Source organism: Lissotriton vulgaris, chromosome 1_1, assembly GCF_964263255.1.
Source record: "Lissotriton vulgaris chromosome 1_1, aLisVul1.2, whole genome shotgun sequence".
In the NCBI taxonomy this organism is placed as follows: domain Eukaryota; kingdom Metazoa; phylum Chordata; class Amphibia; order Caudata; family Salamandridae; genus Lissotriton; species Lissotriton vulgaris.
In genome coordinates, this window is record NC_141685.1 from 1095515744 (window position 1) to 1095531907 (window position 16164).

General features: G+C 42.4%; 1 protein-coding gene across 4 annotated transcripts in view; it reads right to left on the bottom strand.

Annotated features, from left to right (window-relative positions):
- CSDC2 (cold shock domain containing C2) overlaps window positions 1-16164 on the bottom strand; it is a 186191-nt gene that overhangs the window by 15221 nt on the left and 154806 nt on the right. For all 4 annotated transcript variants that reach the window (XM_086963507.1, XM_086963503.1, XM_086963504.1 and 1 more), the window contains exon 3: window positions 7818-7940. In XM_086963507.1, the coding sequence (XP_086819633.1) occupies window positions 7818-7940 (123 nt within the window). The remainder of the gene's footprint in view (window positions 1-7817; window positions 7941-16164) is intronic.

The following is a 16164-nucleotide window of genomic DNA, read 5'->3' on the forward strand; positions in this document are numbered from 1 at the left end:
AAAGGTGATCATGTCTAGGAGCATCTTGTTATGTTTCAGAAATTTCAACTGTCTCCTATTTAGGAACCATTTAGCAGCTTTAAGTACGTCTTGATGGTTGATACACATATATAGACTAGTTATGTCCAGGGTGATGAGGAGCATATCTTGTTCCATTTAATACCTTCAATCAGTCTTAAAAAATCCTGAGTGTCCCGGATGTAAGAAAAAAAAAAAAAAATATATATATATATATATATATATGTATATATATATATATGTATATATATATATATTATATATATATATATATATATATATATATATATATATATATATATATATATATATATATATATATATATATATATATATATATATATATACACACACACACACACATTGAAGCCGTGACTTTTTGAGAAAGTGGTATTGGAAATTTAACCATGCATTTATGTTTTGATTGAGCAAGTCAATGAATTCCAAAAAAAGAAAACCAATTTTTTCTTTTTGTTTTTTTCTTTTCTTAAAACAAATATTTATTTGTTTTTTACATATCTGTTTGCATTCATGCTTTTATCAATTCAATCTTTGTACTGGTATTTATTTGAATGTAACAGTTCATCATGCATTAATGTATACATTCATAGAAGTATTTCTTCAATGTTTAGCATAAAATGTGACTGGGCACTTGCACTTTAAATTTGGTGAGTCACAAAGCTAATACTGGCATGTGATCAAGGCAGAAGGAGCTGCTGAAACGCTTCATGCTTGCAAATGCTTGCAAATGCAATAAAGACTAATTACGCACTCACTTGGGTCCACGCTCGTTTGTTTTACGACAGCAGCGGGAGAACGAGGATTCTGTATATATATATATATGAAAATGAACTCCCTATGGATACAGAATCCCAATTAGATTGCCCGCGTCTGATCACTACCTACAGGTAGGAGGATAGAAAAATCAGGTCCATCATCAACAAAAATTGGCCCATTATTTTGAGTGATCACATACTCAATACTAGACTACCACCTTCCCCTACTGTAACCTTTAGACGAGCTAAAACTATGGGCAACTATCTGGATAAGGCAGCCCCTGAATTAAAAACTACAATTCCGTGGCTACGCCCTACTAGAGGATTCTATAAGTGCTCCAGTTGCAGCGCTTGTAAATTCGGAGTCACCACCACACATTACCTTACCCCTTTCAGCACAGTTGCCAAGACCATCATTGGCAACTATACCTGCAAGACAGACCATGCTGTTTACGTTCTGGCGTGCACCTGTGGGCTTAGATATGTGGGCAGCACTAAGCTCCAGGTGCACGTCCGGATTTTACAGCATTTGCGGGCCATTCTACACAGTGACCCAACCTACCCGGTCGCACGACATTTCAAGCGGGTACATAATAAAGATCTGAATTGCCTCAGTTATTTTGTGATTGGGGCTGTACCATGTTCAAGAAGAGGAGGTGACCGTGAAGCAGAGCTCAGAAAACTAGAATCTAGATTCATATTGGAACTCGATAGTCGTTGGCCCAACGGGCTCAACAATATTGAGGAAATGCACCACTTTTTGTAATCTGTCTTGGAGTAGCTTTTTGTCTGAATTGTCTTCACCATTCTAGTCTTCTTATGAGGGCAATATATGCACTCGTAGTTAGGTTTCCTATTAGGAGAATTTTTGCGTAAGATATATTCTATGATATTGCTTTGCCAACTAGTGATGTTCTGTTTGACATACACTTATGTTGATGTACACTATGCACTTTATTAGGTTATCTTTCGAATATGCATTTCTACTACATTTAAACAGTATCATTCCAGAACTCAATGAACTAGATTTTATTGGGATTTTTCCTATGATATTTTTGTATTGTACAGTAAATTAAATTTGAGTGTAGAATTTGTAGATTTATATATTTTTGAATAGAACTAATGATGTGTATATATAGAGATGTACAGACATGTATGTATTTATATAGGTGTACATATTTAGGATTAATGTAGTTAGTTTAAGGTTATAGGGTGTTTTGTATTATATTTAGGTGTTTTGTTATACGTAATCAAATCTGTGGTGTGGGGGGTGTGTGTATATATATGAAATATGGTACTATTTATACATATTTTCATTTTGTAGCTTCTTTGATATAACTTTTTTTACTACCTGGAACTTCTTTGGAGAACTTGAAATAGAAGAATATTGTTTATTGAATATTCTATATAATGTGAATGCATATTGAATTATCGTGTATCTCTGCTCTTATGGTAGTATGGTATGTTCCCGCGATCTTTGCACTTTACTATATCTCTTTTTCACTCATGCACTTTTTTATACAATTATTGTACTTTAACTTTCGCTGCTATATAAGATATATGCATGTTTGCACAGGTTATGACTACACATGTCAGTTGAAACTTAATTTGGCAATATAGAAATATGTTTTAAGATATTAGATCTGGTAGTTATCAAATTTAATTGAACTATTTTCTGGATTTAACCAGTAATCGTATGTCATATTTTGCATTGTCAGCAAACGAAAAATGATACCAGCGATAGTATTTCTTCACTATTTATTGTTGCTCACGTGATTATGGTGGACACCACCAGGGGGCGGTGTCAGCATCACTGCAAGTATAAAAAAAGCATAATTATTCCAAACATGTTGTAGCGTGAACAAGGGCTTTTCGCTCGAAGCGCGTCGCTGGTTCTGTTGAATAAAAACATCATTTTGCTGACTTTGATGGTCCGGACCTCATTTTTGCTGGCGTGGAGGCGGTGTCTGCGAGCGCAGAGCGAGCTGAGGAGGAACTCTTTTTTATATATATATATATATATATATATATATATATATATATATATATATATATATATATATATATATATATATATATATATATATATATATATATATATATATATATATATATATATATATATATATATATATATATATATACACACACACACACTTATATATACATACACATTTGCTGCTACTGAATCTTTGTATCGGAGCAATAAAGTTTCACTAAAGGACCCCCCCCTCTGGCCTCTGCTTTCTCTTTGGAGGGAGATGTTGGTTGCATTTTCAGCGCCAGCCAGAGACGCTGTACAGATGGCCCTGCTGCTCAAAGTGACCCGGACCAAACTGGCAACTGCACTGCTTCGCAGTGTTTTCTTTTTTTCGAGGGATCGAATGTTCCGGTGTCCGCCACGAAGTATGGGACTGCACATGCGGTATGAGGTATTTTGGCCTCGAATTGGGCGTTGTGTGGCTACTCAGCTGCCCCCGTATACCTGCTTACCTTACTGATGGGCTGCGGTGGAACGAGGGGACCCGAGGTGGCGCTTTGGAACTCCGGTGCTAGCTGTGGGGTCTTTTCACCATGCCTGCCTAAAGACAATACAATAGTCATCACTGGACTACTTTCCCCCATACCGCCAACCCAGATGCATCAGCATTATGCATGCTGGGAGTTGGAGTCCGACATTCATCCGCCACTACCAACAGGTGAGCCACACCTGCTGGGGGAGGAACGTATTGGCCTCAGCAAATTGAATAAGAGGGGCAGGACTACTGGATTACTTTGACTGATTCCACTCAGTGAAGGGCGCGGAGGAAGGCGCTTAGATCGCCGAAATGCATTTACCCCCACTGAATCTTTGTACCGGAGTAATAAAGTTTCACTAAAGGACCCCCCTCTGGCATCTGCTTTCTCTTTGGAGGGATATGTTGGATATATATATATATATAACCAAAAGACGCCATGACATCTAAGAATGGAGAGCACACGAAGATTTTCAAAGCAAACAATGCTTTATTGTGCAGACCCCCCTGCACTGACAGACGCGTTTCGCCGACTAGCTTTCTCAATGTTAGTTTCTTTTGTGCTACATGGAGGCATTTAAACTATACATGCATCACATGATAAGAATTGTAGTCAAAGACGGACTTAGGCAACATAGTTGACAAATTCATGGCAGCCATCTTATAGTGACTTATTTATAAGTGCTGTCCCGGTGTAACAACGTAAAATAAAGTGCAGTAGTGCAAATTATATGAAAAAAATATATATATGTACACATAAGATTGCATCATTCAATCAGAAGGTGCAATCTTAAATAAGGGGGAGCATAAATATTTACAAATTCCATATATGAATATATATACAATATATACAGCCTATATACAAAGAATCCAGGACACCAGATGGCGGCGAAACGTAGGGCGGGACATATTTACACTCCTGCCTCGGCCTACCCAGGTACCTGGAACGAGCGGCTAAAGCGATGTTTGGGGACTAGTGAAGACGCTGGAACAATACTACATGCAGGAATTTGGTATCTTTTACATTGTTCTGTGACCAGCAGCCCGCCAATCCACTGGGACAGTATATCCCCCCTGCAGCATCTACCTGTATCACCTGTGCATCCTGGGACCTGTAGTTCCTACGAGCTATGGGAAGGTGAGCAAGCATTAAGGAAAGGGGGCGGAGCGGGTTCCCTCCTATGGGAAAGAAGCTGGACCTATAAAATAAAGTGTTTTAAAGCCACCTGTATACTTTGGCATCCGAAGAAGGCCCGGTGCGGCCGAAATGCATCATGCCATCTAAAATCCAATAAAGCGCCTTCTAACCTGACCCCCGTGTGGCCTCCGCTCTTTCCTTGGGAGGAGTTGGTTTGGAATATCATATATATATCAAAAAAAGCTCACGCGCTGCTTCTGCGACGCAAACCAAGCCACACCAGCAATTCTCTTCAAGATGCTTTTATTTAAAAAGATTCCAGGCATAACGCGTTTCGAGTCCCATGACTCTTTGTCAAATGCCAGTTGCTTCAGCATCAGAGGGTTCGTTAGAGATTTAAAAAAACGTAGCTTTTTAAACACTGAAGAGGGACCAAGTCCAAAATTACTCCAGATTAAAGGGACAGTTCAATCGCCACTCTTAGATGTTTCAAACATTTCATTACAGTTCGAAATGCAAAGATGAGTACTTGTAAGTGTTTTCATGGTTATTAGTAACCCACAAATTATAAGTTTTCAGTGTTTTCTTTGCATTAATGTCTCGAGGTATTTCCTTTAAATGTAAAGGGACTTCAGTTCCCAGAGTGCTCTTTCTCTGTCCTCAATCCATATTCACTGGATTTCAGTGTCGATGATGGCAAAGCCCTACTTTTCACAGCGTGAGCCCAGTGCTATCAAGCATTAACACGGACATTTCCATACCTCGGCCACGATGTGTAGGTACAGCCTTACGACCGCTGATGCTGCTGTAATCTTTTCTGGGACATGGAGTATTGCCGTGCTTCAGACAATTCTTCCGCATACCCTGGCTGCTGCAAAATTCCATTCTCTTCATCGAGGTGGGCCACACACAGCGGCCTCTTCCATCAAGTTCACATCCTTTAATTTTCACAGCCGGGGGGCACCCTTTAGATAAGCTCCACGCTTCTGTCACTCGATACTGACAAGAGAGCACCTCTCCCCCGTGGGTCGTGGGCCCGGTCCTGAAGTGTGTCAGACACTTCTGTAACACCAAAAAAAGCTCACGCGCTGCTTCTGCGACGCAAACCAAGCCACACCAGCAATTCTCTTCAAGATGCTTTTATTTAAAAAGATTCCAGGCATAACGCGTTTCGAGTCCCATGACTCTTTGTCATGGACACCAGATGGCGGCGAAACGTAGGGCGGGACATATTTACACTCCTGCCTCGGCCTACCCAGGTACCTGGAACGAGCGGCTGAAGCGATGTTTGGGGACTAGTGAAGACGCTGGAACAATACTACATGCAGGAATTTGGTATCTTTTACATTGTTCTGTGACCAGCAGCCCGCCAATCCACTGGGACAGTATATCCCCCCTGCAGCATCTACCTGTATCACCTGTGCATCCTGGGACCTGTAGTTCCTACGAGCTATGGGAAGGTGAGCAAGCATTAAGGAAAGGGGGCGGAGCGGGTTCCCTCCTATGGGAAAGAAGCTGGACCTATAAAATAAAGTGTTTTAAAGCCACCTGTATACTTTGGCATCCGAAGAAGGCCCGGTGCGGCCGAAATGCATCATGCCATCTAAAATCCAATAAAGCGCCTTCTAACCTGTCCCCCGTGTGGCCTCCGCTCTTTCCTTGGGAGGAGTTGGTTTGGAATATCATATATATATATATATATATATATCTCACAACACCGCCATCACTGGTGGTGAAAACAAAATAACATTGGATGAGGACGACTCCTCTGATATAACTCCAAAACAAATAAAAAAACAAGCATTAGCAAGGCTAAAACGTCTGATCTACAGAAGCATGCAATGTTTTTATTTAATTTTACAAAACATAAGAAATATGCAAAAAAATGGCATAAATAAATGACATGAAACAAAGATGTGGCTCATAAGCCTAGTCACTAAAGCACTCATACTCAAGATGTGCATCCCTTTTCTGTCAGCTTTGCAAGTGATCAAGCAAAATGTTGATATCACAGTGCAAGACAACGAATGACAGAAGGGGTATGACCCACTGCTCCATGATGTAGTCAGCGAAAGTAAAGAGGGAATGACACATTAACACACCAATGAATGACAATGACTGACCGCAAGACCCTACATGTATGTGTATTTGTATGTACTTTTATAGTTAATTTTTTGGAAAACATGAGTAGCAAAAAAATATGAATCTGCCTCTAGCCCAGGTCTAAACATAAAATAGGGACTAGAAATTAATTACTGCAAAATTAACCACTCAAGATTAATCCTTAAGTAATTACTTTTCTCCAAATAAACACATGGAACCTCTTTAGAACTGGAGGGTAGCTTTTTGGAACTGTGCAAATCATTCTATACATAGACTTATGTTCATTCAAATTCAACTGAATACATTTAAATAGAAAGTTTCTGGAAGGCACAAAAAATGGTAATGTCCCCTAGTGGCTTCATGAATCTAAGATTAAACCCCTTCTTGGTGACATACTGCCTTTCAAGGAGAATCGTGAGCGTTTTCCTAAAATCTTACAGATCCAGGACAGATGTTGCATTCAGGGTAGTAGAAGATAGGGGAAGGGGTGTATGTTCCAGATTCTGGTAGCAGAGCTAACGAAGGATTGGTTATGAGTTTCTTATTTCCCCGACCTTTGGGGGTTTTTGAGGATTACGTGTAAGTTTTATTTGAGTTTAGAATGCTTTATTGAAATAGTAAGCAAAGTAAAACATCAATACAGTATTATATAAACAGAGGTCAATCAGTAAAAAAAAAGCCAAAGTAAGGTGTAGTAAAAAAAGAATAGGAATATCATCAAGACCAATTAAACCTTCTAAACCTATACTTAGAATAAATGCATTTTCACAATTTGCAATTTTAAAAGAGGGGGAAGAGAAAGAGGGAAGGGTAGGAGGAAGTACGTGTAAGTTTTAACTACACAAAAGGATGCGTTTTTTGGTCTTGTGGTGGATGGCTTTATAGGTTAAGAAGGCTGATTTGAAGATGGAGCTAAGATGTGTTGCCAATGTAAGGCCAGATATTCTGTGATTAAAATGGTAGGTCCCCGGTGCTAGTGAGCTGCTTCTTTTTGGATTGTCTTGAGAGGTGACACATTCTTCGAAGAAGGTGGGACGGTTTTGAGGCTTTACTGTCCAGTTCACATATAGGCAGTCTTCTCTCCCTTAAACAATGTTCTAATTGTTCAGGAGCCACTCCTAGACTTTACAACACTCTTCTCTCTCATGCTTGTCCCTCCACTGTGCTAGCTGACAACTTATTCACACCCATCTCTTCAGCCATTCCATCCCCAGTGCTGGGAGACACCCTGGGCACCTCACCCACCACTCCTGCCTCAGTACTCACTCTGAGATGTGGACGAAGATGTCATCTCCGCCATTTTCAGGTGTGATAAATCCGTGGCCCTGGGAGCGAGAGAACTGCTTACAGACGCCCTTGTACAGGGGTCCAGCGGATGCTCGGGCAGAGCTGTGGACAAGAGAGAGAATGGAGATCATACAGGGGCAGGTAGTGTTACATCATTGTACTAGGGACTGAAAAACCATCATAAACACTAGACACAATCTGGGCACCACAATGATATACACTATTCAAAGGTTAGTCAATAATAACATCACAAATTTAATACCAATAAGACACCACACTGTAAAAAATGCCATGGGTGCCCAGTGCAAACCAGGGTGTGTAATAATATCATACCAGAAACAAAGCAGGCAGAGAAATAAAACCATAATTATCAGGCATAGGTTTAAGAAGTAGAGTAACACCAAAGATAGAATGTAGTGTAATACCACAACTAGAGCACGCTGTGTAATAACACCATTATAGTTAGGCACTGTAATAAACCAGTGACAAGAGACCGTGTAATAACCGCATGGGCATGTCTCAGTTTCTGGAATAGAAACCCCAAACCATTCAATGCTTGTGTCTGGTCTCCACTACTTATGTGGATCATCCCTTTTGCTCTTCCTTTTACACTGTGGACTGATCAACCAACCTAGGACTGACCTATAGGGCAATAAGGCAGTACCTGACAGGCTGGTCTGACATGTCAGTGCGTGGGCTGGTTTTCTGGCTGTTTGTAGGGCTGTTTGTTTTATGATCTTCTGGGCTTTTTTTTGTACTGTTAATTTCCCCGATTTAAAAATAAACATTACTTGTGGCAAGCTCAAATGCATGCAGCCTTTTATACCTCGCAAAAAACGTATACAGCATTTCATTATACGTTCAAAAGTGCACCAACTTGTAAACATTGGCCTAGGCATCAAAATAAAAGTGGCCCCATTAGTGAATTAGAAACGAAAAAACTGGCCAATATTTGCAAATTGGTGCACCTTTGAACTTATAAAGAAATGCTGTATACGTTTTTTGCGAGGTATAAAAGACTGCATGCATTTGAGCTTGCTACAAGTAATGTTTATTTTAAAATCGGGGAAATTAACAGTAAAAAAAAGAAACAGCCCAGAAGACCATAAAACAGCCCCAGAAACAGCCAGGCAACCAGTCCACGCACTGACATATCAGACTCTTTGGGTGCACCCTCATTTCCAGCACTAGTCGCCCTCGCTTCAATGTCTGTGGGACCAGTTAGGACTGTTAGTGGTCACACTTGAACGGTGTCTAGCAGCCCCTGATCATCAGTGTGCTCCGTTGACCGGATCCTTGAACTTTGACTTGGGAACATGTTTTTTTTGTTTCTTCACCTGATTCATGTTTTGAAATCCAAATTCACTTTTGGGTGATGGATATTAGGGATTTATAAAAATATTTAGCAAATTCTCAGGCACAAAGGCATGAAGCCACCTAGTAGGCCCCCCTTGCACACTGGACCTCTGAGAAATCAGAACTAAGAGAAGACTTATAAATGTGCCCTTGCTGCTTTGTCACATTCTACGCCTTTAGACCCTGAGAAAGACTACAATAAAAGAAGTACTAAAACCTGAAGAAGTCTAAAGTTTGAAAAAGGCTTGTCATCTCCGCACCATTAGGCAACTGTGTCCATATATCGCCATCTTAATTATCTCCTATAACAATATAAGCGCTATGAAACAGTTTCAGCAGAATCTTTGCTAGAACCTTCTTGCTTGTTTGCCGATTATCGTTTCACCTGCCCTACATCCTAAATATAATTAAATACTTTTTTTTGTATCTGGCACAGGGCCAAAGTATACTGTGGATGGTTATGATGTGCGATTGACTTTATATTGTTTGTGATGTGGCTGGATACTGTAGTTCCCAGTCATTTTATGCTTCACAGTTTTACATGCTGGACTCTGCCACCTCTTAGAGTAAGCCTTGATGTCTTGGCTCATTTTCCTTACAAAAGGCAGGTACACAAGTGTGATAGCTCTATTGTCCAATTGGAATGCAACAGTATGTCTGGCTCTAAGGAACCCGTACTAGCTGACAGTACCCACCAGGGATACTGACTAATGTTCGCTGAATGTCCTATGACCCCCAGAAGAGGCCTCACAGCAGGTATGCACATTTGCACTGAGGTAATCACAGTTAATAGTACATGATTCTTTTTTTATTTGGAAAGCTTAAGCCTCCTATACTGGTATTGAATCCTGCAAAGGTGGTTGGAGTCACTGACTGGACTCTGGCAATGGTCTCATGGCAGGTCAATTTAACCCGAACGCAGCCCTCGGGTTCACACTGATGACATCTCCAGGTTTAAGACATCTTTAAGCCACCAAAAGTAGAGTAGGCAAGGTATAATGTGGCATTTAAATGCCTCTATGCCTTGACCCCTCCTTATCTTCTAAAAAAAATTCCCAAGTTATGCGCTCGAAAGCTGTCACAACATGAACCTCACCGTCCCTCCCTTCAAACGGGTCTCTGCAGAAAAGATACAACGTAGGCTTCAGAAGGTGAAAACCTGGAAGTGAACCACCTCCCACTTCACATTTGGCGAATTGCTGCCTCCCCGTCAGTCAGACGCCAAGTGAAAACCTAAATCGGACCCTTATAATCTGACCTGTGGTGGTGTTGCCCAGCGCCCTGTGACCTTTCAAGTGTTGTAGTATTCTACCTAGGAGTAGTAACCCACTCTCTAATTTATTAACTCATGCACCAGGAAGCGTGATAAGAGACCAGGTCCAAGCCATTAAGTTAAATACCATCAGCCTTCAAGCAGAAGCCAGTAAGCGTAATAATACTAGGTCAACACAAGCGAGAAAGTGGGATACGGTCACAAATTCTCAACGCAAGGCATGCACTTTATTAACCTAACAGACGCCAGAAGCAAGCATATCGTACATACCAGGCTGAGTGATATTATTTCTCCCAGGAACAAGCTATTCACTGTAACTCCATGTACAACAGGTGCAAACCCTGTTGAGCTCTGACTGAAGAGTATAAGAAAGTGCAAAGAAATGGCTCTCACAATGTCTCCTACAGTAAAGTGAGACCCTCTAGTGGTAAAGAGAAGAACTGCGCTATAGAGAGTTCTGCGGCTTCTCTGCAGTTAGAGAGGGTTCATTCTCGTCTGAAGTGGCGAAGAGTGAAACTGAAGCTGTAGGCAATCCCAGCTTCTGGTGCAGTGGGACATGGGTGATGGCCTGACTTCTGGTGGAGAAGAGTGGAAATGCAGCTAGCTGTAAGTGGTCTCCGTGGAGTGTGGCGAAGCGGTGATTTCTGCTTGCTTATAAAGAGGATCAGTATTCAGGATTGACCAGATGAATTTATACAGCTACCTAAATCTGTAACTGGGGCACTCCGGAATAGAAGTTGGATTGACTTAAGCTGTTTGGTAGAGAACTGCGTTTCGGAATTTCATACATGGAAACAAAATGTATTAATTGACCGAGATGATGAAATAAGAATTTATAAGGAGTGCTAGATGGATAGAGGTTAAAAATTGCTAATCTTGAACACTCTTTTTTGTGATTTTTTTTATTGTTTTGTTTTGGTGATCAGAAAAGAAGGAATGTTTTTTTTGATTGATTGTAGATAAACATCCTTTTGTAAAATAAGTTGGGCAAAAGAACCTTTGGTTTGGCTCTAAAAAAATTGTACATATGTGTAAATGTATAAATCTTGTTGGTTTTGTATATATGTATAAATTGTGTATATTTTTGTTAAATATGAGATACCAGTACTTATGAAGAAATATGGTTTAAATTAAAAGAAATAGTTAAACCATATACATGAACTTTATTTGATTTATTTGGTTTGGCTGCCCGGTTGGAGAAACTCTATTGTTTAAAATTGTTCCTAATTAGGTTGTGGTGAAAATGACTAGCCCAAGAATGGATAATTAAAGGTATCTATTCTCATAATCAGTTAGGTATATAACTATTCCGTAGGCTTTGTTTTTTGTTTTTTCTTTTCATTGTAAGTGGTCTTGGCAGCCCATAAAGAGAGCGTGAGAAGCTGGCTTAGTATATGGTATGCACTTATGTAAGTTGGCACTTTGCACCAATCCAGGCAACCCTTGTGGTGAATTTAGTGGTCTTAGACAAACTTAGAAAGCTCTCTAAGTAGTAGTTGTGGCGAGCAGCCTTCAGGCTTAGTCCAGAAGGAGTGTAAAGCAGCTTGTTTTACCAGAACATAATCTTATAGGTGGAGATTAAGTGAAAAGGAACGACATAGTATATTTATAAAAATATGTATTTATTATAATATACTCACTAACACATTCAGTTATCTCCTAGCCTGAGATATACACAATGCACACATTACTTTTAAATGCAAACAGATAAGTAGCACACAATACACAGTGGTCACCAGGGGAAGAGCAAACCATATACTAAAATAGTGGTATACGAACCACAACTCAAGTCAAGACTATAAGCAGAAGACGTAGAAGTGCTGGGGCCCAAGGAACCATCCGAGATAAGTAACCAGGAGCCCCCCGGAGGCAGCGTGCAGAGTGGGAACACGACTGCAGGATCAATGCAAGTGAATGAGTCTAAGTTGCAGTTGCAATTTTAAGGAAGGACCCTTCCCAGTGGAGCCTGAAGAAACCCAGGGGAAGACAGAAGGTGGGAGAGCCACCACACCCGTGGATAACTTAAAAACCAGGATACCTGCACCAGGGAAGCTGGGTGCATTGGTGTGAAGTGGCGTTGTAAACCGCCAAACTCAATGGAGAGCTTCAGGAAGATGCCGCTGCTGGGAAAGGTGAAAGTGTCCGGTGGAACCCAAAGGGGGATTCAAGATGTGAAGAACCTGCAAGTAGAGGGGACAGAGTCTATGCCACTCAGGAGTGACCAGGAGGCAGGGAAGACGAAAGCCCACCGATGTAGAGTGTTGGGAGGTGACGATGACCTTGAAACTGCAGCTGGGTGGACCAGGCTAAGCTGTGGAAGACGGATAAGTTGCTTACCTGTAATTCTAGTTCTCTTCCAGGGGTATACTCATCAAAGTCATAAGCACAGAATAGTCCCGCCCAGGTGCGGGGACTCAGGAGCAATAACAAATAATATGCATCTATCTACATATATAAATAAATACCCATATATAGAGAGAATATAGATTATATTTCCACTGTAAACTGCTCGCGCAATGAGGACACCACGCCCAACGTTTGATTATACCTTCTTTATTCGATAGGCAGCAGCATGCAGGACCGGGCCATTTCTAACAGGAGCTTGCGCCTTCTGCCATATGCGTTTCGGAGTAGCCTCCCTTGATCACTGGCTAGGCGTTCTGGGGAGAAGGGAACAGCGTGCAATGTTCACACAGGTGTTTAAGTCTTGCCATTAGTGGGCATGTCATTGCTTTGCATGCTGGATGTTGTGGTCCAGAACAGTGTTCTTTCTGTTAGTAGGAGCTGCCTTCCCTGCTCCTCCACCAATATGTATTCCGTCGGGTTGCTGGAATGAACTCGGCCAGCTTGCTGCTTCACTTGTGCCCCCCGAACAGGTACGTTGTTCCTCAGTTGTGCCTCTCCATTAAGGCACTGGGATCTGCTTCAACAGCAGAGGGGTAGTCCTCGTGGCCAGAGCGGGCCACCAATATTTCCACTGTAAACTGCTCGCGCAATGAGGACACCACGCCCAACGTTCGATTATACCTTCTTTATTCGATAGAAATGGCCCGGTCCTGCATGCTGCTGCCTATCCAAATACAGTAAGTATGGTAACAGTACCCATTCGTGACCTCGAATAAGGTCATGACCCTCAGCAGTACACCACATGTAAAAACGCTTCCACTTAAAAGCATAAGAATTTCTTGTAGAAGGTCTCCGAGCCTCCTTCAAAATCTGCATGCAGTCTTGAGAGAGACCTAAATGTCCATATTGGGTGAACTCAGGAGCCATGCTGCAGGGGTGGCAGGTTGGGATGGAACACCTTGCCGCCCGCCCTGATCAGCAGATCCGGATGACACAGTAACCTCCTGTGTGGTACTTTGGACAGATGAAGAAGGTCCTGGTACCACCATTGGTGAGGCCAGTCTGACGCAACCAGGGTAATTTTTGCTTTGTATTCATACAGTTTCCTGATCACCAGGGGAATGAGGGGGACTGGTGGAAAGGCCTAGAGTAATGTCTCAGACCAGTCTATCAACAGAGCATTCCCCCTAGAGCCTGGTTGTGGGTATCTGGAGGCGAAGACGCAGCATTTTGCGTTTTCTGCATCCGCAAAGAGATTTACGTCTGGTGTTCCCCAGCTGCGAAAGATGTCTTGCGCTACTTCTTGTTTTAGCACCCAGTCATGTGCTTCTGCGAAATGCCTGCTTAGGCCGTCCGCTTAGACGTTGAAGAAGCCTGGTAGGTGAACTGCGGAGATCTTCAGGTCTCGTGCCAGAAGCCACTTACAAATCGCTTGTGCTTCCAGCGACAGGGTCTGGACTTGGTGCCCCCCTGCTTCTTCAGGTAATACATTGTTGTATTGTCTATCTGAACAAGCAGTGCAGTCGATTTGATGGAAGGAAAAAACGCCTTGAGAGCCAGATGAACCGCCCAGAGATCCAGCATGTTTATCTGGTATAGCTGTTCTCTTTCTGACCACAGTCCTTTTATCTGCAGGGACCCCATGTGAGCACCCCATCCCTGAAGGGACGCATCCGTCACCAGAGTCTGTTTGGGAAGCTCCTCGTGAAAGGGAGTTCCTATCAGGAGATGAGACCATCGCATCCACCAACTGATGAAAGCCAGACAGCTAGAGGTATGATTATAGTGTCTTCCCAGCGATTGGAAATCTGAGACAATTGATTCTCCAGAGTCTGCTGTAGAAGTCTTTTGTGGAGTCTGGCGTTTTGGACCAGAAAAATACACAAGGCCATCGACCCCAGTAGAGATGAAACCTATCGGGCCGTGGAATGAGGCCTCTTCAAGAGGGTCTGACACTTGCGGAGAATGGATGATAGTCTCTCCTCTGAAGGATACGCTTTTGCGTTTACCGTGTCCAGAGTCGCGCCCAGGTAATGTATCGGTAATGTATCCTCTGTGTTGGATTGAGGATGGATTTTTTTTTTAATTGACATGCAGACCCAGCTGAATGCAGTAAGTGAGGTGTTGCTGTAGAAGAGTTGGAGAGGCACGTTTGAGAAGCCAGTCGTCTAGGTAAGGGTAGACTAAGATTTGTTTCCTTCTCAAGAATGCAGCTACTACTGCCATGCACTTTGAGAAAGTGCGAGGAGCTGATTTCAGTCCGAAAGGCATGACCCTGAATTGGAAGTGGTCTGACTGGTTGCAAAACCTCCGAAATTTCCGATGCTTTTGAGTGATTGGAATGTGGAAATGGGTATCTTGAATATCTATAGAACACACCCAGTCCCCTTGATGTAAGTGCGGGATTATTTAACGTAATGCCAGCATTCTGAACCTCTCTCTCAGAATGAATTTGTTGAGAAGCCTGAGATCTAGTATAGGCCTGAACTCCTTGTTTTGACCTTTCTTTGGGACCCAAAAATATCAGGAGTAAATCCCCTGTCGACGTTGGTGTCATGGAACCTCCTCGATGGCCTCCTTCAGATGTAGAGCAGATACCTCTTCGCTCTGAAGATTGATGTGATGGATGACAGTCTTTTGAGGTGTAATAGCAGGAGGAGGGGACTTGACCCTGATGGAGTAGCCGTTATTTACAATATTGAGCACCCACTTGTCTAGTGTGATTTTGGTCCACTCTTCCGGACAGAAACTGACACTTTCCCTCCCCCCCCCCACAGGAGTGGGTAACGGATTTGGGGAAGCAAGCACTCACTGCTTCTGTTGTTGCTTGGCAGCAGGTGTAGACTGTCCGGAGATCCCTCCTCATCCTCTGCCTGGACGACGCTGGTTGGACTGTGATCTTCCCTGTAGGGAGGACCACTGAGGGGTTTGAACCCTCTGTTGGTATTGGCGTTGATAGTATGGGTGGTAGCGTCGCCTGAAGTCCTTCCTCTTTTTGCGCCCAACCGCCTTCACAGTATCCAGTTCGGTCTTCCTCCGGGACATTTTGTCATCAGCATGAGAGCCGAAGAGCGATGTGCCATTAAGGGGGAAATGGAGGATTCGATGTTGAGCCTCTTGCTTCAAACCCGTCAGTCTCAGCCAGTCAGAACGACGTGCACAAATCCCATGTGAGTATCCATGGGCAGCGATGTCAGAGGAATCAGCTGTTGCACTGATGACCTGATTTGCCACTAAACCCCCTTCATGGAGGACCTCCAGGAAGTCCTGTCTGTCTTCCTATGGCAGCTTCTCTGTGAAGCAGGAGAGAGAGTCCTACAGAGAGCGGTCATACTAACCCAGTAAGGCCGA